This window comes from Pseudopodoces humilis, chromosome 8 (genome assembly GCF_049639895.1).
Source record: "Pseudopodoces humilis isolate 2021_Gansu_Grassland_sample_001 chromosome 8, ASM4963989v1, whole genome shotgun sequence".
NCBI classification, from domain to species: Eukaryota; Metazoa; Chordata; class Aves; order Passeriformes; family Paridae; genus Pseudopodoces; species Pseudopodoces humilis.
Genome location: NC_142207.1, coordinates 10,988,576 through 11,013,246, shown reverse-complemented (window position 1 = coordinate 11,013,246; position 24,671 = coordinate 10,988,576). Strand labels below are relative to the sequence as shown.

General features: G+C 40.6%; 1 protein-coding gene across 1 annotated transcript in view; it reads right to left on the bottom strand.

Annotated features, from left to right (window-relative positions):
- Positions 1-1,093: 1,093 nt before the first annotated feature.
- Positions 1,094-24,671, bottom strand: part of HSPBAP1 (HSPB1 associated protein 1) — a 38,530-nt gene continuing 14,952 nt past the window's right edge. The window contains exons 3-8 of the mRNA XM_014249216.2: positions 21,272-21,456; positions 17,352-17,488; positions 14,045-14,216; positions 6,655-6,738; positions 3,680-3,790; positions 1,094-3,469 (exon numbers count right to left, since the gene is read on the bottom strand). Coding sequence (XP_014104691.2) covers positions 2,915-3,469; positions 3,680-3,790; positions 6,655-6,738; positions 14,045-14,216; positions 17,352-17,488; positions 21,272-21,456 — 1,244 coding nt within the window. The 3' untranslated portion in view covers positions 1,094-2,914. The remainder of the gene's footprint in view (positions 3,470-3,679; positions 3,791-6,654; positions 6,739-14,044; positions 14,217-17,351; positions 17,489-21,271; positions 21,457-24,671) is intronic.

Here is a 24,671-nt window from a genome sequence, read left to right as displayed (position 1 = left end):
GAATATGTAGAAACTTGTCTGAGCTTCTGCACGCAGTGGCCATGAATTTAGAAACGGCGTCAGGAATCGTGGCATTCGGCATCCTGCGAATCGGGTCAGAGCTATAAATTTCTCTTACTGGTGCACAAGCCATTTGCCATACGTGACTTGCTGAATTTGTGGTCATTTCTCTCTCTGCCCCTGTGTGCAGAGTGTATGACTGAGATTTTATATTGCACCTCTGAGACACAAAGTCCTTCTGGTGCTTTTGCCTTGCATCCTAAACAGCCTCACTTGCTCTTTTCCCCGTTCCCTTGGCTTAATGGCTTCTGGCCACAGCCTGGCCCTTAAATCATGGGCTGCACCTGGACAGGCATAAACTGTGACTGTCCCCAGACAGAGAGGGTTTGATTGGAGAGGTGAGGGATGTGACTCTGAACACAGCTCAGCCTTGGGAGAATGCTGCTCCTACACTGAGCCCAAGGTGGGTTCTCTGGCACAGGCACCAAAGGTGATTTGGGCAAATCCTCCAGAGACCCCTGACATGATCAGTGAGCCTTTCCAAGGACAGTCATTTGGAATACAGAGGGATGAAACGCTCAGGGTGGATTTTGTGGGGGTATGTTAAGATGATCTGTGTGTTGGGAGGAAAGCTTAGGCTAAGCAAGTTCACACTGTGGGGACTGGAAGATGATGATGCCATCCTCCTCCTCCTCCACTTTACTGCCTGTGCTTCTCCTCCCCCACCTCTATCTGTTCTAGACATAAAAGCTTTTTTACTGCAAGACTATTTTTGCTCAGTGAATTAAAATGAAACATTTGCAACCCCTCCTTCCCAGTGCAACTGCTCCCAGCAGCTGTGATCTCTAGCTGGTCCCAGCCCCTCTGGCCAGCCTGGGAAAGGCAAGCTCAGCAGCAGGACATGAGCAGGGTCTTGCTAAACCCAGCTCTGCTGAGATGTGCCTGTGGCTCGAGATGGGTCTGCCCTGTTCCACAGACTGCTCCCTATGAGCCTGGTGAATTACTAGAGGCAGCAGAGGTGACCAAGGTGTTTTCTTAGCTGATTCCTAAGTGAATCCCTTTGTTGCAGCAGTGCCATTACACAAACAGGAACTGTATCAACAGGATTGTTTATTAAATTCTGGTCTGGTTGCAAGGGTGCAACCCCACTGAGACCCTTTGGTGAAGAAACATGAAACGAGCAGTTTTCTCATGTTGCTGTGAATTGTATCTTGCCTGCAAGTCGCCCTTGGGATCACACACAGGTGTTATCAGGGTCTGTGCCAAATTACCAGGGCAGAGCAGGACACTGGAAACTGCACATTTGTGGGTCAGAGATGGAGCTCGTGTGGCCTCTGCTGCTAACTCACAGCCACTCTTCAAAGCCAGGGTCTCCAGCAAACTACATACACAGCTCTGTTTCCATCAGGGTAAGGTTTCTGTGCTTGTTAAATGTGAACCTTTGAGCCTTTTCAACTTAATCCTCTTCCAAGTGTATTAGGTTTTTGGGGAGATTTCTGAAATGGCAAGGTTTCCTGAATTCCTGATCTATTGGTGCATATCTAAAGCCCTTACCATAATTCATCAGGGCCTTGCCAACATGCAATCTGAATAAATGCAGAGAGAAAGCACCTTTGCTATCAGGATTTTTCAGCTATAAATTATTGGAAGGTGATCTTTGTGAAAACAGCACCAGCTTCACTTATTTAGCAGGGAACACACACAAAGCAAAGGAAGTAACAGCAGGAGGGCTGACGGTGCAAGGTTATGGATATGGGAACAGGTTGATGATAGAAACTGGTTTCTAGGTCTCTAGCAGACACAAGCAAAGAGACATTTTAAAAGCAAAGGTTTCACAGGAGCTGTCCCTGAAGCTGTCCCTTCAGTTAGGGAAATGCCTTTGTTGCCACCACAAACCGAAATCAGAGGAGGTGAGAGCATTCTGGAAGATGCCAGCAGCTTTCTGCCCAGATTTTGTCAAGCCGCCATGCATAGCTTCAGAGTTAACTATATTTCTATAACTGTATTTCATGTTCCCTAACTTTTCAATCAAAGAACAATCTAGCCTACAAAAACAAATCCAAGGACTATGATCCTTTGAAGAAAGGATGATCTTGTACAGCAACCATTTACAACCAAAAGAAAAAAAATAATACATTTTGATTGTTATGGTAAAGAGAAGGTCAGAGGTAAAAAGTCATTGCTATTTTGCTTTGTTTCTTAGAGATAGGGGACTGTGCCATCTAGGTTTAAACAAATAATAGCAGCAACTTCCCAATGACCCTTAATGTCCCAGCTTAAGAGTTTCTGAACTAGCTAAAGGCTACTTTTTTGCTAAGGACTTTTGTCCCACTCCAACCTAGAGCTTTGTGACAAAACTGAAGTTATTTAGTGGAAGAGAAGAAGTAGATGCATTAGTGAGTGCATTGTCTCTTGGCTGAGGTTTACGTTTACCTGAATTTATTATTTCTAACGTAATCAACTGATTGCTTATTGACCATTTTATATTAAATGTGCTCAAGGTCTGCAGTCTACAGTCAGTCAATCTATCTGCTCCCACCCTTGATCCCCCTCTGCTATGTGACCATGTCCCAGCACTCCCTCTGTTGTCTCTCATCAAGCCATGTTTTGCAGCTCAGAGCTGTAGAACACTGTGAAGATCCCACCTGCACAGCACTGTGGGAGTGTGACTGTGTGTGCTCTCTCTTCTTCATAACATTGAGAGCTCCCTGACTAAACACACCTTTCTCTTCCCAGCCATCAGTAACCAGCTATTCTTCTTTCAGCTCAACTTCAACCTGCACTTAACCATTAACTGTGTCTAGCTGTACCTAAAAATTATTTGAAATGGAACATTCAATTATTACAGATCTTAAACATGCAGAATAAGGGTGCTGTTTGATTTCTGTTTCAGAAATGATAAAGCACTTCAGCATCACTCTCTCATTCTCTCCAACAGCAGCTGAGCCACTAAACTGATGACATGAGGATTAACCAGACAGTCTAACAAGTCATTGGTAGAAAGGGCTGTTTGTGAGGTGCATGGACTGTAGTCTGAATCCATTTGATGTGCAGCTGTCTCACAGTCATTACTCATTAGCAATCTATTCCTTTTGCAGTGTAATTTTCCAAAATGTTCTCCTTCATTTTCATGGAGATCTCCACTGTCACTTTCAACTGCAACTGCACCCATCACACTTGTTTTGTGAGACTGTGGTAAAACCTGAATAAGATGAGGCCCGAAAGGTATTTTCTTCAGCTCTTCTGCTTTGGGTGTTGGAAAGTCACATTCCTGGGTTAGTAATGTGCAGCTCTCTGGCTCACAGCCAACTTCCCTTCTCTTCCTCTTGCTTGCTGCATTTGCCCTCTGCTTTGCACCGGTGCTGCTGGAACATGCCTGTCCTGACACACTTGTCTCCTGACACTCGAGGTATGCAGACACTGCTTTATTCAGGTACTGAAGATTGATTTCATGGGATGTTGCCTCAACCTAAGAAAACACCCAGAATACACTCAGTTAAAAGGAGACATGTTTCAATTCAGCCTTGTGTGATTATCTTCCATGAATTACTTTTGCTACATGAAGGGATGGAACTTAAAATTCTTTTTCTCAAAGCAGCAAAAAGACTCAGGGGGAGCTAAGCAAAATGTCAGTAATTCTTTGTTATTGCTGCTATAATGGGAGCAGTAGAGGGCTTACCTCCGTGGGATTTAGCCAGAGATCTCCATCACTGGGATTTTCTGCTGATTTTATGGCACATACCAGCATTCGAGTTATTGCCTCTTCTACACGGGCTTCATGATCTGCATCCTGCCTCAAGAGAACAGAAGGTTTTAGGAGACTGATTAGCTTATGGGTCTCTGCAGAACAATATAGATGGCTTTAGTTTGAAGGCCACACTCATGTACATGAAGTCAGTGGAATGTTTCAGACTCTTCCTGTGTACAGCCACAAACAGGTGACAGCACAGGCTTTGGTGTGACTGCTCATCTGAATAAGGATTTGCAAAAAATAGTATGTGTATATAATCCTTCCCCTTAATAGTGTTTTGTTAATTGAATCTGGTGCTTGAAATTAAAATGCAATATTAGTATTTAATTAATGTATGCATTTAAACAGCTCTTTAGGACTAGAAGAGCCATAGAAGTACATAGCACATTTTTATTTCTACATATTATGTCTAATTCAAGCAATTAAAACACACAGGATGTAATAGCTAGGCAGTGAATCTTAAGAAAATTTAGGAAATATTTTATCATGTAACAGCAACTGACAAACTGCTGTGCTTTTGAACATCAACAGAAGGAAAAGCATGTTTGCTCTGAAAGCTCTCCTGCAAAACTAAAAACTAACTTACTAAGTAACAGGCTCCTTGTTTCAGGCCCCCTTGGACAGCTGGATCCTAGCTAGGTTAGGATAGCAGAACAAAACCTTATAGGATCTTAGCTTTCTTTCCCATTTGAGTTTCTTGTATGTGGAAGGAATGGTAAACTCCCCAAACAGGATGGTGCTTTGGTTATCTCAATGACAAGCACCTAGAAGTGGATGCATAAATCTGCTTTAATTGAGATACTTAGATGTATTTGTTTTGGAGGGAAGATGCAATATGGTCAGCCCATAGCCCTGATCAATCTAACTGTGGCTCCAGGGAACCTGTCAAGCAAACCACACATCTGGCTGGTATGAGTGCTGAAGGCAGTGATTTGTCCTGGAACCCTAAACAGAATTTGGGATAGAAGCAGGGGGGAGTGCTCTTGGAATTTTGTGGGTTTGGATGCTTAGCTTTTTAATGGCCTTGTATAAAAAAACACCAAAATACAGAGTTTGGTATCTACATGTGGAAATTATTTAAGGTGTTGCATTCTTGGTATTCATCCTGGCTTGCTGAATAACAGGGCTGTACTGGTTGCATGACAATAATGTTAGAAAGCAAGGAATACTTTTGGGTAGCTCACATCCAGCTGAAAACAAATTAAATTTCTACTCTAAACTCTTGCCAATATAATTAATGGTTTCACCGGGACTGTAATTGTTGGTGTGATTCACATCTGTCAATATGAAAGCAGCTGGTAACAGCTGCAAGCAAGAACTGCTTGGTTTGGTAATGCAAATGTTCTCAGAATTGTCTTTTGGAATCCATGTCAGATTTTATAGATGGATTGCCCAACACCTAACAAACAATTCTGCAGGGATGATTTCTGTAAGGAGCTTTCACCTGGGCTGCAATAGCCATATTTGCTCAGGATGGGTACTGGTGTTTGGGGAGGGTGTGTTGTTCACTAGCAAGATCCAGCAAACACCCCTCTGCTTATGATGCCACACAGCCACTGACTCTTGCTCTCACCAAACAGGATCTTGGTGACTTCTGCAAGACCTTTATGACAGAAAAGGACACAGAGTCCATAGAAAAGCTCCACTTTTGTTTTTCCTTGCAACGCATAAGAACAGCTAGAAGTGCTCAAGCCCCACCCCAGCACCTGGGAGCTACCAGCCAAGCAGATCCCATCACAGCCTGCTCCTCCAGAGGGAGACAGCTTGTGAGGCTCAGCTTAGGTCACAAGTGTGTGTGGTGACATCAGAGCCTTGCCACACCCAGAGCACACAGCCAGCTCCTCTGAATTACCTCAAAGGCTGAAAATTAAGGCAGGCTTAAGTGGATGCTCTACAATAAAACTGGTGCTTTCTCTGGCACTGGAAACAGCCTGACTGCACTCAGGGCTATGTTAGAGCCTGGTCTGGGCTGTGGGTCTGCTGTCCTTGCTAAATACACAAGCTTCATCTCGAAAATTTCTCCATGAAGGAAATACCCAAGTGAGTTCCTCTGCCCTGCTTGGTTTGATGTTGGTTTGAGAAATGCATTGTGTGGTCTTGGAACAGCAGCTGAATGCATGTGTTCTTTCCCCTGCAGATTTCCAGTCTAACATAGGTTTTAGGAATAGGGAAAAAAAAAAAATGCAGTGAGTATTTTAGTGAGGCAGCTTTCACAGGCCATTTCAAAAGGTCCTTTTTTTTTTAATATTAACCTAGGATTAATTATAAAGTAATGTCAATCAGAAAACTTTCTGGAGTATTGAGATGATCTAGAGGAAGATGTCCCTGCTCCTTGCAGAGTGATTGGACCAGACAACCTTTAAAGGTCCCTTCCAACACAAACTATTCCATGATTCTGTGATATCCATGGAATCATCCCATATATTCTGGTTAATATGAGCAAGAAAAATCAAAGCCCAGGGAGAAGAAAATTAATTAAATACATGAGGAAATCCAACTTCAGCCAAATCAAAACTATCACAGAGGAATGAAATTCAAAAATCCTCTTCCCCTCCCTTCCTATTCACATTAATCTGATTTAAATTCTAATTTAGCTTTGCACATAAGCTTGTCCTTGAGGTGAAGTTGATGGTTTTTTGCTCCTATTCAGCACAAAGCTGGCTGGCCCTGAAGAAACTAGGCATGAACATTTATCTTGTGTTTAATTGTTTACCTGATTAAAGTAAACTTGATAGGGCATTTCTGCTGAACTGGGGCTTCACATCTGGAACCTTGAAAGGTTCTTCCATAAGGACTTTTCCATCCCTAGCCTCTGAACACAACACACCCAACAGGACCAAACCTGGGCAAGGGGCAGAAATCCCTTGGAATGCTACATCCCCATGACATTAAAAGGAAAATACCAGTTCAATCCAAGAGTTTATGCTGACAGTGACAGGATCAATGGATTCCACATAGTGCCACCAGTGCCTTGGAACAAGCAGGACCTGGAATTGGAGACATTACATTAGGGTACAAGCAGTAGCCTGAAGAAAGACACGGTTTTTTAATTTAGGTGATGTGGGATATAGAGACAGAACTGAGGCAAGGACATGGGTGAGAGGTAATATTTATTTCTCTATTTGAAAGACCCTTTTCTCAAGATTTAAATGCCCACTCTGTCAATACTATCATGTAAGAAAAGGACATGATCCAGAACTTTCTTTCTTGTCTTTCATCCATACTCCTTCCCATATAGTCCCAAGCAGGACTATAACCTTTAACTGCTGTAGGTGAGCAAAGTCCAGCACTACAGACGAGTTGCAGCAGTGTATCAGGGCTTCAGATAGAGTCTCAGCCAAGCAGGAATTCTTTTGTAGACTCTCCAACTGAGCAGACTTCCCAGGTCCTTTAGAACTGCAAGCTGGTTTCCCCAAAAAGCAGGCATCCCTATGCTCTTCTAGATGACTAGGTGACAAAATGTAGCTCTAATTCTGGTAAATAATCACCAGTATTAAATTTGTCACTTTTAGTAGACAGGCTTTTAAGAGAAATGTCATGATTTCTGGAACAATCTAGTTTAGATCAGAGCTTTACAACAATATCAGGATAATAGCTATGACATAAAATTGATTCCAACCCATGGTTTTCATGGTACAAGACACTGATGTTGTTTTGATGATAGAGGACAAGCTTTGCAGATTACTGAACATTAGATTAACATGGAACTATCAAGGAAAGCATAAAAGATATTTTTTGACAAGTTATAAAAATGGTCAGAGATAGATAAAAATATACACTTCACAATGGGGAAAGTGAAGCAATGATCTGTATCTGAATTGCAGACAATTCATTCTCTTGGTAGACACAAATTACTTTGAAGAATGTTCTGTTACCCAGATAGCCCTGTGCTTCATTATATCAAAACACAGCTAATGAGAAAATGTCTGTGGAGGAAACAATGGCACCAGCCCTGCAAACACTTACAGGACACTTGGAACACTCTCATTTTTTGGGCCAGATGACAAAATGTTCTCCATAGGCTTCAATTTAAACAAAAAAAAATACTGGCTCTCCAAAGGTCAAAATCATTTGGACATTACTCTTTAATCTGGTACAGCATACAGAACAGAAAAGGAAGCCAGTCAGTGGAGGGTCATTATTTTAAAAATATCACTGGTTAGTCCTGACATTATAAGTGGATGAAACCCTACAGATTGTAGCCAAAACATGTTTTCTATTCTGAACAAGTTTCAGAGTTTTGTTTTCATCAAGGACACATCCACTTTAAATGAACAGTGCAGTTGCATTAGCAGCAATAGTTTTATCTATAAGGAAGTGTTTGCCAGTTTCACTGACTGCAAAATCATATACCCCCCCTTCCCCAAATGCTCATCTGCTCTATAGGGGATCTCACTGAACTCTGCTAAGGAATCTGGGTGCTCTCCAAGTGACTGGGTGTAATGATGAACCCTGGAAAACTTTGTTTTACAGCAGAAGCAAGCAGAGCTCCCATAAGCAGCTGTTTGCAACAATGGGATCCTTCCTGAGAGACTTGTGTGGGAACAGTGAGATTCCAACATGCCGGAGAAGTGGATGAAGACACTGGGGGATTGGTGCAGAGGGACTATGTAGCAAGGGAACAGGAGCAAGAAATAAATTAAGGGAAGGGTATAAATGTTTCAGTAAGAGATGCTGCCTGGAAAACCAATAAGGAAATTAGGCCTGGAACGTGCTGGCTCCTCATAACTCACATGCAAAATGGAGACGGAAATGCTTTGGAGAGAGGAGGTACAGCCAGAAGGAAAATGCAATCCCCCCAACTTTTCCTGTGTTTTCAAACCAAAGAGGAGGAATTTGGTTCTTTAGAGACCAATCAGATTTCCCTTGCCAGCAGGTTACGGGTAATAACTGCAAAGTTGTGTCTTTCTGCAGCTGACACTGTTTGCTGATGCAGTTTATAGCTATGACTCAAATAGGCAAAGGAGGGTCCACAAAGACACTTGCTCTCCCTCTTTTATTGTTTAACATGCTTATGCTTATTAAAATAAGGATTTATAGCAACAAGAAAAATTGAAATTATCAAAAAGCAAAAGGATTAAAACTTCAAGGAAGATGAAGAAATGGAAAAACATAATTAAAACCAAAAAATACAGCTGGCAAGAGAGCAGAACTAACAAGACCAAAGAACCCAAAAACCCAAGAACGCAGAAGAGGTAGGATTCTTCTATGTTTACGAACTAGTATTCTTCTAGGTTTTCAGATTAGAAGCAAATACATGCACAATAAAATGAAAACAAACAAAAAACCCACCACTGCCACTTCTAATGATCAATTCCACATTAAAATAAAGCAGACTTCCATATGTTTATGAATATGGGACACAGATTTAGCTACGTTCGTATAGGAAATGTGAAAGTAAGCCACAGTAAAACAACACACACAAATGCAGCACACATTTTACAGGAAAATGTAAAGTCCAAGAGCAAGACAAAACTACTCCAAGCTCAGAGATAATCTTGTGCTAGCCTGCTTTCTGCAGAATTATCTAACTTTATTAGTGCTAGGAAGATACTGATCTAAACAGTAACCAATCAGATAATTTTAATATTTAGGCTAGTGACAGCCAAATATAGCAAATGAAGTTAAAGTAGGACAGAAGTCCCAGAAAAGATAAAATGAGATGCTGTAATGGGAGGAAAGAAACCAAAGGAAGAGTTGGGAGAGCAAGTGGAGCAATGCTGAAGACTTGTACAGCACAAAGAACAGAGCAGGTTTGAATTCTCAGCGGACATGATTAACTTGATACAGTGCAAAGGTAGGGCAAAGGTGGAATTGCTTCAAAAAGAGAGCATATCCTGAAGTGAAATATTATACCAAGAAATATCTGCTCATTAGAAAAAGATATTTAGGTAAATGCACATAAAAAGGAAGCTAGTGATGGGAAGATAAAGACATGGGGGCACAGGCGAACCCAAGGAAATCCCAGAAGTGTTTGCAACCATGGCAATGAAAAATAAAATGAAGTAGGTGCAGGCATAGTCAGTTCTGTGGGAACACCACCTGAGGACTCTGTGTGAGTGCTGCTGCCCCAGCCTATGCCTCATCCCAGCTGCTGCCCGCCTGTCCTGGTGCTTGGAAGGTGCTTCTCATCCTGCCTCCCTCCTGGAGTCTTCCTGTCTATTGAAATGGAGCTGAAGGGCCACTGGGGTCGGAAATATAAGCACACCCATGGGGAAAGGCACAGTGAAGAGGGAGGGAGGGAGGGAGGGAATAAAGAGTTTTCACATGGAGAAGCAGAGTCTGGAACTTGCAGCTTTGGCCTTTGGTTTGCCTCACTTTTGAGGCATTCATGGGGTTCTCCATATGTGTTGCAGATTGAGCAGTACTTTTATCACCAATCCTAGCATAAATTCAGCTCCTGGACTCTTTTGCTTCTTCTGTGATAGATGATGGTTCTGATATCTTGAGGCTGGGTTGGGCTGTCTGCGTTCTCTATGGGGTGACTTGGGGCCAGCTCTGCAGTCTCCATGTGAAAACTCTTTATTCCATCCCCAGAACTGAATTATCAACCATCTACTATGCATAATGCTGCGGCCAACTCTGAATTCTCTTTTAGCAAAATCACTTAAACTCTTCTCCAACAAAAGTAGGTTGTTTTACTGTAACCCTTTTTAAAAAGTCTTTTGTATACTTTGAACATTACACTACCTTTGAATTACTGCATTTCTTGACTTCCTAAAACACTTTTCTTTGGTATCAATTATATTTTTCTTGGCTATCCAGACTGTGTGTTCTGCTGTTCCCCACTTTAAGCCCAATCTGGCATTCTCACACCCTTTCTTTTAAAGACAGCACACAGGGAAATCCCTCCCTGACTTCATGAAGATTTCTTCTTGCTCAGGGTTAGGTTAGAAGTTTTCTGTGCTGTTGGGAGCTCTGCTGCTGAGCAGGATCCCATGGTGTGTTAGATTCTGCAGCAGAAGCACAGAAAGAGAAAATCCCGCAGGTAAACTGGAACTGAGTGACAACTGTACTTGTGGCCACACAAATGTGTTTCTTTACTTTGAGAAAGCAGGTAAGCAGAAGCAGGGGAGAGGAGCTTCTGAGCAGCAGCCCATGGTGAGAACCAGTAAGCAGTAATGTTCATCTTTTTCTAAAATAATTTTTTCCCATCCAGTGACAATATTTTTCAAGGCTGGAGGGAGGACATCCTTCTCAATGTGCCTCTTAGACTACCTGAGTTAGGCCTTTCCCTGCACTTCTGCACGGCAGCTCCTCTGGCTCCAGGCTGCACTGGGGCACAGGGCCAGGCCACAGGGCAGGCAAGCACGGCCTCTAACAGCACCTGTCTGGTGTAGCAAGAAGGGGAAGGGGATTGCTCATGGGAGCCCAGAGTGGCAGCTGCTTCCTCTCCATACCCTCAGATAAACTCAGATGCACTTTTTAGTCTCTCTACCATTGTCTAGTTATGTGGATATGGATTAACAGGGAGATGGATTAAGAGCAATTACATTAGTGAGCAGGAAGGAAGCCAGAAGTCAGTGAGAAGTGGAGCAGAGGAAAGAATGATCAATGATTTTATCCTTGTACAGCATCTCAGTTTTTTGTAGCCTTTTCAGGTGGTATTCACCTCTCCTATTTTTAATCATCAAAAAAAGTTAAGTACCTAAGTGCATAGGCTCCTTCTATAGCCTATGCTGAAGGACAAGGTGGGATGAATGTTCTTGCAGGACTGTAATTGTGTAAGACAGGAAGGATGAACCACCTTGTTGAGGTGCCAGGTGTCACTGATGGCAGATAGGACATCTGTCTTGAACAGGATTTAAACTGAGGGTGACAGATCCCTAACTCTCTTAACACTTGTCCCAGAGCATGGGTAGAAGATACTGGAACAGATATGTTTTGTGTCATTTCTGGTCTTTTAGGGAGTATTTGTATATTTGAGAAAAGAATCAAGGTGTTACTAGAAATGCTACTCCACACTCAGCTTCGCAATCATCACATAGGTGACCAGGTCCAAACATTTATAAGGAACCCCTACATTTGTGTGACACAACTTGAGCTTGTAACTTCATGGATACAGTGGATATAGTAATGTACTGCTGCAAGCCCTTTAACTACTCAGCTGCCTATTTGAGTAAGCTTGAGATCTAAATGTTTTCATAATTTATTTCAGAACAGATCACTAATGTATAACCAGAAGTTATGTCTGTCAAAATGCAGCTGACAGCCAATGGTCAGGTACAGGATGAGACCTTATAAAACCTTAAGTCTCAGTCAACTACCAAAATTCATATCAGAGGTTCACTCTGAACAATGCAGTGGAAGGGCACAAAAGATGTAACTGAAGTACACTCTGTACACTGGCACAATGTTATATAAAGGAATTCTGCTTTCAAGCAGAAGGGGTGTAGAAAAATGGCTGGTAGCAAACATTGACCAGAAGGTGGCATTAGACACATTAAGTTTTTGATATTCAAAGCTGCACTCACCCTACATGCAGCTGCTTTCCTGAATACCTAAGAACACCTTTGTCTTCATTTTTTCAGCCTTTTATTGTTACAATAATCCAAAATGTTCTGCATACCCTCTGGGAATGAGTGGAGATGCTACATATTATCACAAAATAAAGATGCCTACAAATTCTGCAGTAATTGGGCTAATTCTGTGTGAAAACCACTGTTAAGCACATATCAAGACATTATTTAGGAATCCTCTCCCTTGTTAATAAAGGAGTTCTTCTAGGTCATTCTTATCCTCTCCATCAAATGGCAGCAGTTCCCAGCCACCTGCCCCAAAAGCTGGATGAGATGCTGGCCAGCACCACATAGAAGGCACTGATAAAATGGATAAAAGAAATACCTCACTGCTCCATCATTGCTTCTACATTACTTTCCCCACTAAGAAATCCGAACGGTATCTTGTTCATGGCAATGCAGACAAATTGTATTACTGAGCTGGCTCAAGATCTTTATTCCCAGCAAGATTAATTTTTAATTGTTTTAAGCCTAATTAAAATTAAGATCATATTAAAGGTTCACTAGTACACTTGATCATTGCAAAGGAGATTATAAATTCAAATAGTATTGGGGATCAGGGATAACGCAGTGCTGAATGGATGTGGCATTTTTATCAATAGTAAAATTTGTTCTTTGTGCTTTAAATTACTGACTGCTGCAACCTTACGAAGCGCTGAATGTGAAACTAATGATTTGCTTTAGGAGTACGAGTATGAGCTAATGTAGTGCAAACAGAAAAGGCTGATCATAGATTCCCCATTTGCTTTTGTACCAACTGCAGAGCATACACTTCCAGTTGATGGGTATCATCCTTTTGTTGGAAGCTACTATCCTGCCCCACTCTGCCTCCTCAAAATTAACTTGATTAGCACAAATACAATTCTTTAAATTGTTGGAAGCAGTTGGGTTTGCCATTTAGGGACAGGGGAATACTCATACAAGTTGTTGAGCTGGCAGGTCAAAAGAGGTGACAGTATCTGGTAGGAGAATGGCAAAAGGGCTCCAGAAGCAGCAACTCCACTGTCTGAGCAATGACCACTGCAAAATTCCTTTGGAAAGGCCTGACAGTTTGAGATGCGCAGCAGTGCGTTACAAGGACATGCATGGCTGAACAAATGAAAAAGGGTAATTCAGACTCCAAATACAGACCTTGTTGATTAAATAAAGAAGGACACTATTTACAGCAGAAGACTGGGAATCAAGAGTCCCGAGCCCTACTCTCACACTGCTGCTGCCTGCCTGTGTGACTGTAAGCCTGACACTTACAGCTGAACATTCTCAGTAAAGCAGGATTAAAAACATTCTCACAGCCCTGTAAAGCACCATGAAATCTGTGAATAGTGTGCTCTCTAAATGCAAGTATAATCATTAAAGTATTTATTAAAGCAACATGTGAAGGCTATTCACTGCCAAAATATGACTTCCTTTGCTAGCTCTATATACTCATTAACCAAATGCATTTTATGGAACATAACTGCTGATCAGAGGAGACAGGTCACAGTTCAAGAAAGTTCTGAAGTAGACAGATTTGAGGTGGTTGTAAGAAAGGTGGTTGTATGGAATCAGGCAGCTGATTGAACTAGCTCTCCAAATGTCTGCAGTTTTTGTACAAAAAAGTCTAAGCAAGTAACTGTCAGCAAAGAAAGTTCCTGTGCTGAGAGAAATCTATAAAGTCTGAATGCAGAGTGAAGGAAGAGGGACGTTCCACAGTCAATTTGTGAAGATTTCCTAGCCCTTAATTAGCCAATTAAATAGAATATTGCATAATATAAAGCTTGTATGTAAGTGGTACCTGTCCTGGACTGAGTGTAACAACATGGGCTGTTGAGTTCCTAAACTTGGGAAAGCGTTTCAGATCAGGGTTGGCAATGTTGACTTTGCTGAATATGCTGGATTCCTCATAAGGGATCCTGGTAGGATAAAGGAAACTGGTGTCACCAGGTGGAAAGAGGTGCCATCTCTTCCTGAAAATAGAGAGAAGATAAAAATGTATTCAGTGCATGTCTCTTGCAGCAAAGAACTAAAGGCAGTAGCAAGGTTTTCAATAAAACATAAATCTGCCTCGCTGTGTGAATCTCCTACGCAGTGAGAACACAGCCAGTGCTTACAGACCGTCTCCTGAAAGTGTTTTTAAAATATTCCACTTTTTAATTTTTTAACTGAAAAGATTTATAGCTTCTCACCAATCATTTTTAAAGGCAGATAAAATAAAATTTAAAAAACCTCTCCCATCTGGTTTCTTCTTCCTTTTTACATGCAGCATTTACAGATGCTCAGAGCATTAAAAGCTGCTCTATAAATGAAATAGTTTTGTTACAGACAATGTATTTTTGTTCACTGAATAAAAACCTTTCAAAATCTGTATTTGTTTTGCAGGGAGGGCATTGTGTGTTTAGGATGGCACAACAGTAGAAGGGTATAGACATTATCTTCTGTTTCCTGCAGTTCTTACATGGCTGTTAGTTGTGAACCCCCCATTCTTAGTAAAAATCACCTAGACGTTCCTATGCCAAAGATGGCCAAAATAAAATGATGGCATAAATAAAAATAAATAAAAATAAATAAAAACAGATACATCCATAGCCATAATCATCCTTAAACATCTGTATTTTTTTGTGTTATCACTACCACATAATGAAAATGTGGCTGGTTGTGCATTTAAGAACATACTGGTGTAACTAAATGCCAGATGGAGCAGGACAGGGTTGTTTTGCTCATAAGGCCACTTGTGCCAGGTTGCTCTCTACATACCCAAAGAAGCACATGAATGCACCACAGTGCAAGGCCAAGCAGAGCTGAGACCACACTTTGGAGCTAATGTCTCTATTTCACTTATATAGACCAGATCAAAGAGAAAAAAAAAAAGAATATACTAGAACTGGTGGTGCCAGTTTTATGGGTATCATAAATTAAACAGCTTAATTATATGTACACATGGTATTTAGAAACAGAAGTTTTATATGGCAGTACTCTGGGTGATAGAAATAACCAGGAGGAATACACAAAGAGAATTTATTACATTTAAGAGGTGCCAGACAAAGAGTACAGCATGACCAATCCACTAAGCAATGGAAAAGTAAAGGCAGGACTTTTACAGCACAGCTGGAAAGCTTGTGTAGCTCTTCTCTTTGTTTTGGACTCTAGCAAGGGCTTTTCTTTGTCTTTTCCCTTGGCACTCGATTCTTGAATTTTGTCTGCTGCTTCTGGTTGTCAGTTCTAAGTCACAGATATGAAAATGGGAGCAAAGCAACCAAATAGCACAAAAGCAGAAGGGACAGGAACAGAAGAGACAGGAATAGCAGGATAGTCAGGACTACAGAGACCAGCACAGATGCAAGTGCCATAGGCTGCTGATATTTCTTGGTAATTACCAAAGAAACTGCTGGATGCAAGCATAAAACCACTTCTCCTGAAACTCAAGCCTTTTTGCAACTTTACTTTGCCCTCCACGCTAGATCCTCTGAGGTGCGGAGAATGACTAGGTTAGGAGGCTATGGGTTAATCCTGCAGGTTCACAACAAAGCAATATCATAAAGCAAAAAATTAAGAAGCCTGAGGGATGCAAGGAGGAAATTCAAGATAGCAACAAAGGGCTAAGGAGTTGTCCCTGGCTCTCCTGCAAAGGCAAATCTATTTAAGTTTAGCATAAGCTTATATTCTGTTATGAAGCCTGTCTTGTTTGTGAGTCTCAAAAGGGAATCTTTCTGCTCTGAAGAAGCACAGGATTCACAAGCTTGTGGAAGTTTGAAATCTATTTAAAGGCTTTGTTCTGAAAATGAAAATAACTTTGTCTTTTCAGGCTGTGCAAAGGCTTTGGATTTCTTTCCCTGAGAGGAACAAGGATTTTGGTCTACTTGAGGGGGAGTGCCTTGGGAAGGTGGACAAAATTGCTGCTGAAACTCTGGCTTGAGTTCAACATCTGAAGGTAGAGATTGAAGAGGCTTAGCAGGTATTGTGTCTGCTACATCACTGTACTTATTTAGTACACCCAGCATTTAAGTGGATATTTAGAAGATTATGGCATTTAAGTCTCATGGTTTTCATTGAGATTTCTGGCTCCTGAATACAATGAAGTGTCTGAACTTCAATGCACAATGCTCACTGATGTGATCAGAAGTGTACAGGATTGGCTGCAGCACAGCAGGGCTAAGGGAGGATTCTAGAGTGTCTCTGCTGCACATTCAACCAAGGACTTCAAGGCTGTTTACAAACATGAACAAAAACCCTACACAGAGTTACTCTTCTTAGGGGTAAGATGATGACAAATTCATTTACCTCAGGCCTTAAAGCCAATCAGCATGTGGCACTGCCCAGCTAGAAGGCAACACGCCTGAATTCCAATCCTGCACCTAAATTACACCACCACCATGATCAGAGTAAAACAGCAGAGTAATTAATCCCATTGAAAACCCCCTAGCAAATTACTCCTTCCACTCTATCAAACTTAAAAAGCGTGTGCTACTTGTTCAGTTACTCTAGCACTACTCTAGCAATAATAGATAATAACCCAAAAACCAAAAAAAACCCTGAGGCCAATATGCAAGGAAAAGAGAAAAAAAGGAATGGGGAAAAAAAAAAAGAATGCATGCAAACAGGCAGAAAGATACAGCAACAGCCACAAGTTCCCAAATGAGTTTGGAGCCTCAAATGTCCCTTTCAACTTTGCTCACAGCTGGCTTCTCCCATCCTGATAGTCCCCTTTTAAATTAATTCTAGCAGGCTATTAGAGGCTCTTGCACAGACAATATTGTAAAAGTCTAAAGTAGTTTATTTCTATTTTGTTTGGGGACTTTTTACTTTTAACTCTTTTATCTCCTAATTCCAAATTCCTGAATTCATTACTAGGAAGATTAAAGTGTTTGTAACTGGACCATATGACACACAGACCAGAAAATAAAATTGTGCTAACTCCATTAACCAGACAAAGTAAAGAAGTTTTACCATTTCCTATTGAGCAGTTAGAATGCTCTTCAATCATTGAGAACTCAGAAAACTAAAATAATCAGGACCTAGAATTAATACAAAGAGTCCAAAACTGGTAGAGTCCAAAAATGGTAGAACTCTCCCCTGTATTTGCTGTATGTATGTGCACTTGTTACCTTCCTTGTACTTGCAACACTAAGTTGCAGCCGTAGGAGTCCAAATGGCAGGGAGTGTTTGCTCCTTCAGAACCAATCCACAGCGTGCTCTCTTTTCCACTTCTTCCAGGAAAGCCAAAGTCAGACCACCTTACATCCTACAGCAACAAAAAGGTTTATTTATGTAAGCTGTTGAACTGATTCACATTCTATCCTTAGTTCTGAGAGTCTCCTGTCTTCTCCTTCCACTGCTTATCACTCTATCCACTGCAGCTATTTTTCCATGGTAGGATTCTGGAGCATGCATAGTCCGTTCCCCTTCCTCCAAAATTCTCACCCCCACCTTCCATACCACTCAAGTTACTCCTTTGCTCTACAAAAGGGTTGCCCAAATTCTCATGGTGACATGGGGCTTCTTTTCCTTCTCAAACACTCTTTTTTATCTTTCTCCACCCTTAACCATCCACCCAAGCTCAGGATTGCTTTTAGAAAAATTCTTATATATGGCATTTAAAAAGATAATGAAAGGAAAGAAGGAAAGAAAAATCCCTATTCCTTTTTGAAAAAATTGGTAATATATGTGGAATTTTTACTTTCTCTTTGCTCCTATTTCAGCTTTCTCCACATAGTCTGGGAACACAGACTTTACCCCATCTGTGACCCAGTGTTATGCCAGGTTAAGTTTTTTATTATTTAATGGACACATTTGCAACTGCAGAGACAGTGAACTTAAAACAACTTGATGACAGGGTGAGAGAGGGCAGAACAGGTGTGCATTTATTATGAACACAGTCCTGGATCTTTCCAGAACGTTGATCCTCCAGAACGTTGATCCTCCTACAACCAGTCCCTGGGGCTAACAGCTGGAAAGAGGCACAGTGAGGTATTTTTCAGACAATCCAAGGGTTTTGCAGAATGGTTCTGTGTCGCTTGGATAAAGCTTTCCAATGTATCTACATCTCTCCCTGCCACCTGCAGGGCCTGATCATTTGTTTTTATTGGAAAGCACTTGAGGAATACCAGCCAGAGATACTGGCACCTTTTGGCTGGAGCCCCAGACTGAGCCTTAGGAAAGAGATTAAATTTCTGGCTTTCTGATGGTCTTGGGCAAATCGCTTCATCTCTGAGTTTCATTTTTCCCATCTTGAAAAGGAAGATAATGGTATTTGTTCCATTTCAGTAAAGCACTTTGGGGTCATTCACATCACCTAACTTTAGGAACCTAATTTAAGCTTGGCTCCTGCTCTACTCTCAATCAAGCCTTGGAAAAGCCTCTCTCTTTCTGCTGTCTATAAAGAGAAATGGGAGTCTAGGAGTCCTAATTTAAGTATGTAAGCTTTCTGCTTGCAGAAAGGTGGATGACTATCCTTTTTTAAGATCTATGGACGAGGTAAGCTACAGCTAGACATTATAAGGATGACTTTACCATGACTGTGTATCAGGAAACCCTCAAAATGAGTGATAACCTTTCCAAAAATTAGGTATTACTAAAGATTCTGAATTTCAGAGTTATTGATTTTAAAGATATCATTTGAAAAAAGTGCAGAAGTGTAATATAAACATTTGTCAAAGACAGCAAAAAATCAAAAAGAAAAAGTTGCTCCTATAGATTTCAGCAGGCATAAAATTTGAAATTCAATACAACTATTTCAGTGAAAAAGTTAAGCGTAACACCATTTCTACACTTTAATCTCACACCTAAATAGTTTTTATATTTTGTTACAATTTAAGTGAAAAGAAAGCACACATAATCAATATTAGATTTAAAAGAACTTTTTGAAAATGCTGCTGCTATAGTAAGTAGTTGAAGCGATTATGGGTAAAATAGTTTTTAACCAATGAACTGAAAAGGAACTGGTAGTATTACTGAAATCTTGTCACAATGGGTTCCTTTTCTACAATAAAAAGCCACAGGAAGAAGAAATGCACTAAAAGGTGTTCCAACCATAACAGATGGCACATTACTTGTGATATATATTTATTTCATTTGCTGCTTATAATGAAGTTAATCTGTACTCGTACGTCACTTTAAAAGGTCTCATTTCTATTTAAACTTCATGCATGTATCTTGCTCCTGATTTATATCTCAAATTCTGTAATGAAATATCAACTGAACAAAAACTGTAAGATGCTAGATATTGCTCATAGATTAGAATAATGGAATCATTACCTTAGCCCACACAACTGTAAATGATAAACAGTGCAATCTAAATTTCAAACAACTTCTAAATGGCCCTATTAATCACTATAAATAACAGTGCAGTTGGCCTTCTTCTCCCCTTCAAATAACCTTACGTAAATCTAAATAAAATCTAGAAAGAAAAAAAGGAGTTATAATCAAATTCACACAAGAATGGAAGAGAATTTCTACAAAGAACTCTTCTGAATGGTACGAATTATGTAGCAGTGTTTCCAAAGCCATGCGAGTGTGGAACTGATAGATGCATTTCTCTCCCATGCCTGTGAAAATGGCAGATGAGACACACCATATTTGCTTGCATAACACCACCAGTTTTTTCCTTCCCAGATTCTGCTTTTCAAAGAAATCCAAGGCATAACCGTTATGGATGTCTATTCTAAAATTGCAGTACAATCTGCTGTGTGTTAGGTCAGGTGATCAGGTTGTGGCATGACACCTGCATAGAAATGCAACTTCTGAAGCCTCAACTTTGTTCTTGAATGGGGGCAAGGGAAAGAAAGAGGTAGAAAAATGGTTGTTTCCTTCAAGTGTGAAGGAAGCAGCAGGATATTCAGGGCTTCTGAGCTGCTATTGGCTTGTGCTGGAAGACACATGGAAATGCTGCCCTTGGAGGCAGTACAAAGAGAAGACCAAGACAGGACCACAGATAGAGAAAGTTATGCAAACATCTGGGGAAGCCTGAAACATCCCTGGAACTCCCAATTTAGTTCAGACAACACGAGCAGCCCAAGGTTATGTGATCCTGGTTATGTTTCAGTGTGCTCAGGAAGGGAAGGGGAAAGGTAAGATGATCTCTGTGTTCAATCCTTACCTTCCAACCCAACAGAAAGTCTGAAAAAAAACTGATCACTGAAAACCACCAATTTTACGGGCACAAAAGGATAAAATACATATAAGAAGCACGGGAAATGCTTTCTGAGGAAATAATTAATTTGAGGGGGCTTATCAGTTCATACTCGTTGTCAACCCAGAGATTCGGTGTTTTTACAGGGAATTATGATTCCATTTTCACCTATAGAAGTATAGAAATGAATAAGGCTTGACTTATTCTTTCTTTGTATCTTTTGAAGAAATACACCTTTTGTATAGCTATCCTTAATTTTGCCCTCTTACAGTTTCCAAGGAGAAGTAGCAGGAATGTAGATGAAGCAAGACATTGAAATAGGAGATAGGCAGAGAAAATGAAAGGAATTACCTTGGGTAGTTGTCCTACTATGTATCGTAATTACCATAGATGACGTACTTCCATGAGCAGGTTACTTCCTATATTTTACTGCCTCCACAGAATCTCTCCTCCTCACAGTTAATCTAATTATATTAAGAGAAGGAGCTGAGCTGCTTAAAAAAATGAGCCACAAGGCAAAATATGGAGCAAAGCCATGTTACAGCCTTGTTACTACAAGGAAATACATGCCATCAATCCTTCCTCCGGAGTGGAGCTGTTAATTTGGGCACCATTTCGGCACAAGGTGGATCTGGCCTAAATGGGAAGGAGAGTGATGCCAACCTGATAGCTCTTTTTTTGTCACTTGGGGTGGTGTTTCTAAATGTATAAGGAGACCCAGAATTTTGGTGGCTCCTACTTGGCAGATTTCAGTTAGCCTGAGAGCCAATAGCTTTTATTTCAGAATTTTAAAATAAGTGGCCAAAGGAGCAGAGAGGGATAGCAGTAGAGGTTTCAGAAGCTACATTAGATAATTTGCAATAGTTCAACTAGGAAGAGATAATATTAATGTTTTACCTGGAAAATTTCTGGCTTGTCTTCAAATATCCTGGCAATGTACTTGTAGTCAGCATAAGCCCAGTATTTGGAGTAATCATAACAACTGAATGGTCCAGAGAGACAAGAAGGCTGCCCACAACTCCAAGCCAAAAAGTCCTCAAGTGTAGCTTCCACATAGCTACAACTGGTTTCAAACTGGGGAACTAGAGCAACAAAAGAAAAATCAAATATTACATGAGCATAGAACCAGTAAAAATAAAACACAGTTTCTCTCAGCTCTGGTTAAATGCAACATGAGATATGAATCTGACTAGGTAGCTTGACTCTGGTCAATAAAATGACCTAACTCATAAGTAAAGTCTGAGACTACTGCTTTTTCATTAAGGTTTAATTGAATGGCTGTTACCTTGAACTTGCTGTGAGACAAAGGCAGACCAATAGTTACTGCTGTTCTTCAGCACAGTAACTTGATAACACACCCAAGTTTGCTAATCAACTTTGCTTCATCTCCCTTCCTAAGTGTGAGTTGAAAATGTGCAGATCAAGTATTTCTGTATCCTTTGTCTCCACAGATTTATGCAGATGGACCTGGTCACCTTACCCTTTCCCTAAAGCAATAACCAAACCAGTGTGGTCATGCATAGAAAGTGAGGTATGGAACCACATGCATGCTGCCAATGATCCATCTAAAATGCTGTGTGCCCTTATTTTTCATTTGGGACTGACAAAAGCATTTTGCAGTGTTCCTTGGCAGACACAAAAAGTGTTTACCAGCAGGGTTTTTCTCCCAGCATGCTTTGGTCAGGCTGACTGATACAGCCTTTCAGCTCAAGGTCAGGTCACTTGGAAGGTCTGTAAGATAACCCACATCACAGTATACTTTAATTGCAGTTAATCAGAGATCTTCATTTCCCACCGCCACTAATTGTGCCATCTTCAAAGAGACTTATCCAGTGTTAAAAAAAATATATTACTTTACTATAACCACTGCTGGGGAAAAATTACTGCAGCTTGCATGAATGACAATGACAGAGCTGCAATTTAATCTTGTGTAACTTGCATAGAGCTGCACAGAAATGGGATCCTTTCACTGCTGTACAGCAGCAGCTCCTCATTCTTTACCACTTTCGTTTTGTTACTGCAGCAATTCTCACAGAGTCTCATACAGCTTTTACAAATCTCTATCACTATTTTTTTGCTGTTTTCCATTGTAGTAACATAGGTAGTAGTTTCCTTCCCACTACTATCAAATCATTAACTAAAAATGTCAGATAAGCCTCATTATTTAACTGTGTGTAACCTAGGTCTTGCAGTGGATGGGCTCCCTACCTAAGGACTGCACACAAGACATAAAAATCACTTTCAATTCACAAAATAACAACCAAAACCCTCTGTACTGGTTCCCATATCTGTGTTGCAGTCCCTCTCCTGATACCCAGTTTTTAATGCAATGTATATCATTTTACTAAAAGGTGGTCTGACAGAAAAATTAGACAAAAGATACAAGCACTACTGAGGGTGTCTCAATATCTGTTTTACTTTCATGAGAAGTAAGAGTGTGTAGGACACTGCTTATTTTCCAAGATAACTCAGAAGAAAATGTTTTAAGGGCAAAAAATATGCTCTTTCTACCTCTCAACATATTTCACTCTGAGTTTCATTTTAAAAAAATCCAACTATGAAAGGCAAGACTATCTTGTAGAATACAATCTCCTCAGGGCAGAGCTCTTGGTTTGATTTATACCTTATTCAGTACCAAGGTATGGGTGCTTATGGAAAAATAAATAGTAATAAAAAAATATTTGGGCAATCTAGACAGTTTGCTTAGATGAATTTGTAGGCTGCAACAAGGGTGAAAATATTAGCAAAGAGCAACTGAAGGCAAGAACATTATTAACCAGTTTTCTAATACTTAATGACTTAAAGGTGAGGGTGTTTTGTAATTGACAATTTGCAGATTAAGCCATGCAAGTCTAAAGTAGGCTGCCAGTTCTGTCTGACTACATGGTACCTGAACGCATAAGAGTCCTCCACTTTCCCTTAATACCACAAATAGAAACTGGAAGGAAGGAGAGAGGGAAAAAGTGGGTTTTGGAGAAGCAGCTCTCCTCCGTAGTTAAGGTCTGGTTCTGACAGTTGCCAAAACCTGTTCTTCTCAGAGTGTTTTCAATGTGTACTAAGGAAAATGTAGAAAAAGAAGGTGTAATAGCCATAGAAAACCCCTAAAACTCCATTAAGAATGCAAATGAAATGTCTTCTCCATTTCTTGAAAGAAAACCAAACCCCTATTCATAGCTGCTGGGGAATTAAACAAATAATCCAAGCAAGGAATAGCTATTATAACAAAGCACAGACATACTCACAACTCACAAACAAAAAAACCTGGCCATGCATATCCAACTCCAATAACCACTTCAGATCTCAGCTTTATGCAACATTTAATCTGTGTACAGTATTTGTACCGTATTTTCAGCCTCCTATTCAGCTACTAATTGTATAACAACCTTTGCAGTCTCCCTCTATATCAAACCTCAGAGACCTGAATTCTTTTGCCATCCTTAGTGGTAAAACCTCTTGGCAAGATGGTAAAGTTGCAGCCCTTTCCTACCCAACTGCACATCTGACAGCATGAACTCTATCCAGCATCAGTAAGATAAACATCCTCCAGAGATCTTGTGACTCAGAAACTGATCAGCGTGACAGCTTCTTGTTCACTCCAGCTCCTTCACAGTTGACTCATTGTTGATTCATTTTACTATGCAACCACCAAAAATGGTCAAAACAAGAAATGTCTGCATACAGGAGTCAGTTCTGTGTAAGTTTTCTTCTTACTTTGTGCTGGCATACTCCAGGTAGCCATCAGACAGAATGGCTACAATGCTGCATTTGCTCTGTCAGAAGTGAGACTTCTTAGCTTTGGCCTATCCTTTGCTCCATATCAGAAAAATAAATATTTTAGTGTGCCTGGAACCAGATGGGAAGGGATTTCCTGATTAACAGCACCTTCACTGTCCTTGCAGTGAACTCTGGTACTCTCTTTGAAGGTATCTTTTTTCAATGCTTACTCCTCTGATTGTATTTTTTCCCCCTTATGGACACTAACTGTTTAACTTGTGTAATCAGACAGAATACTATCAAACGCACACTTAGGTACAAATAATGTACACAAATAATACTGCTCTCACATTTTTTCATGTTTCAAATGTGCCATCCACATCGATATGCCCCAGGAAGTTACAAACTTTTAAGAAAAGCAAATACAAAGTCCATGCAACTTCCACCAAGTTGACACATTTGCAATTCTCACTTTTGTACATTAAGGAATCTTCAGCTTGGGAAACCCATCCAGGCTGCAGAAGTGGCACTAAAGGAAGATGAGGAGTTGCTGTACTAAGAGGTCTCCATTAATTTTGAGTCT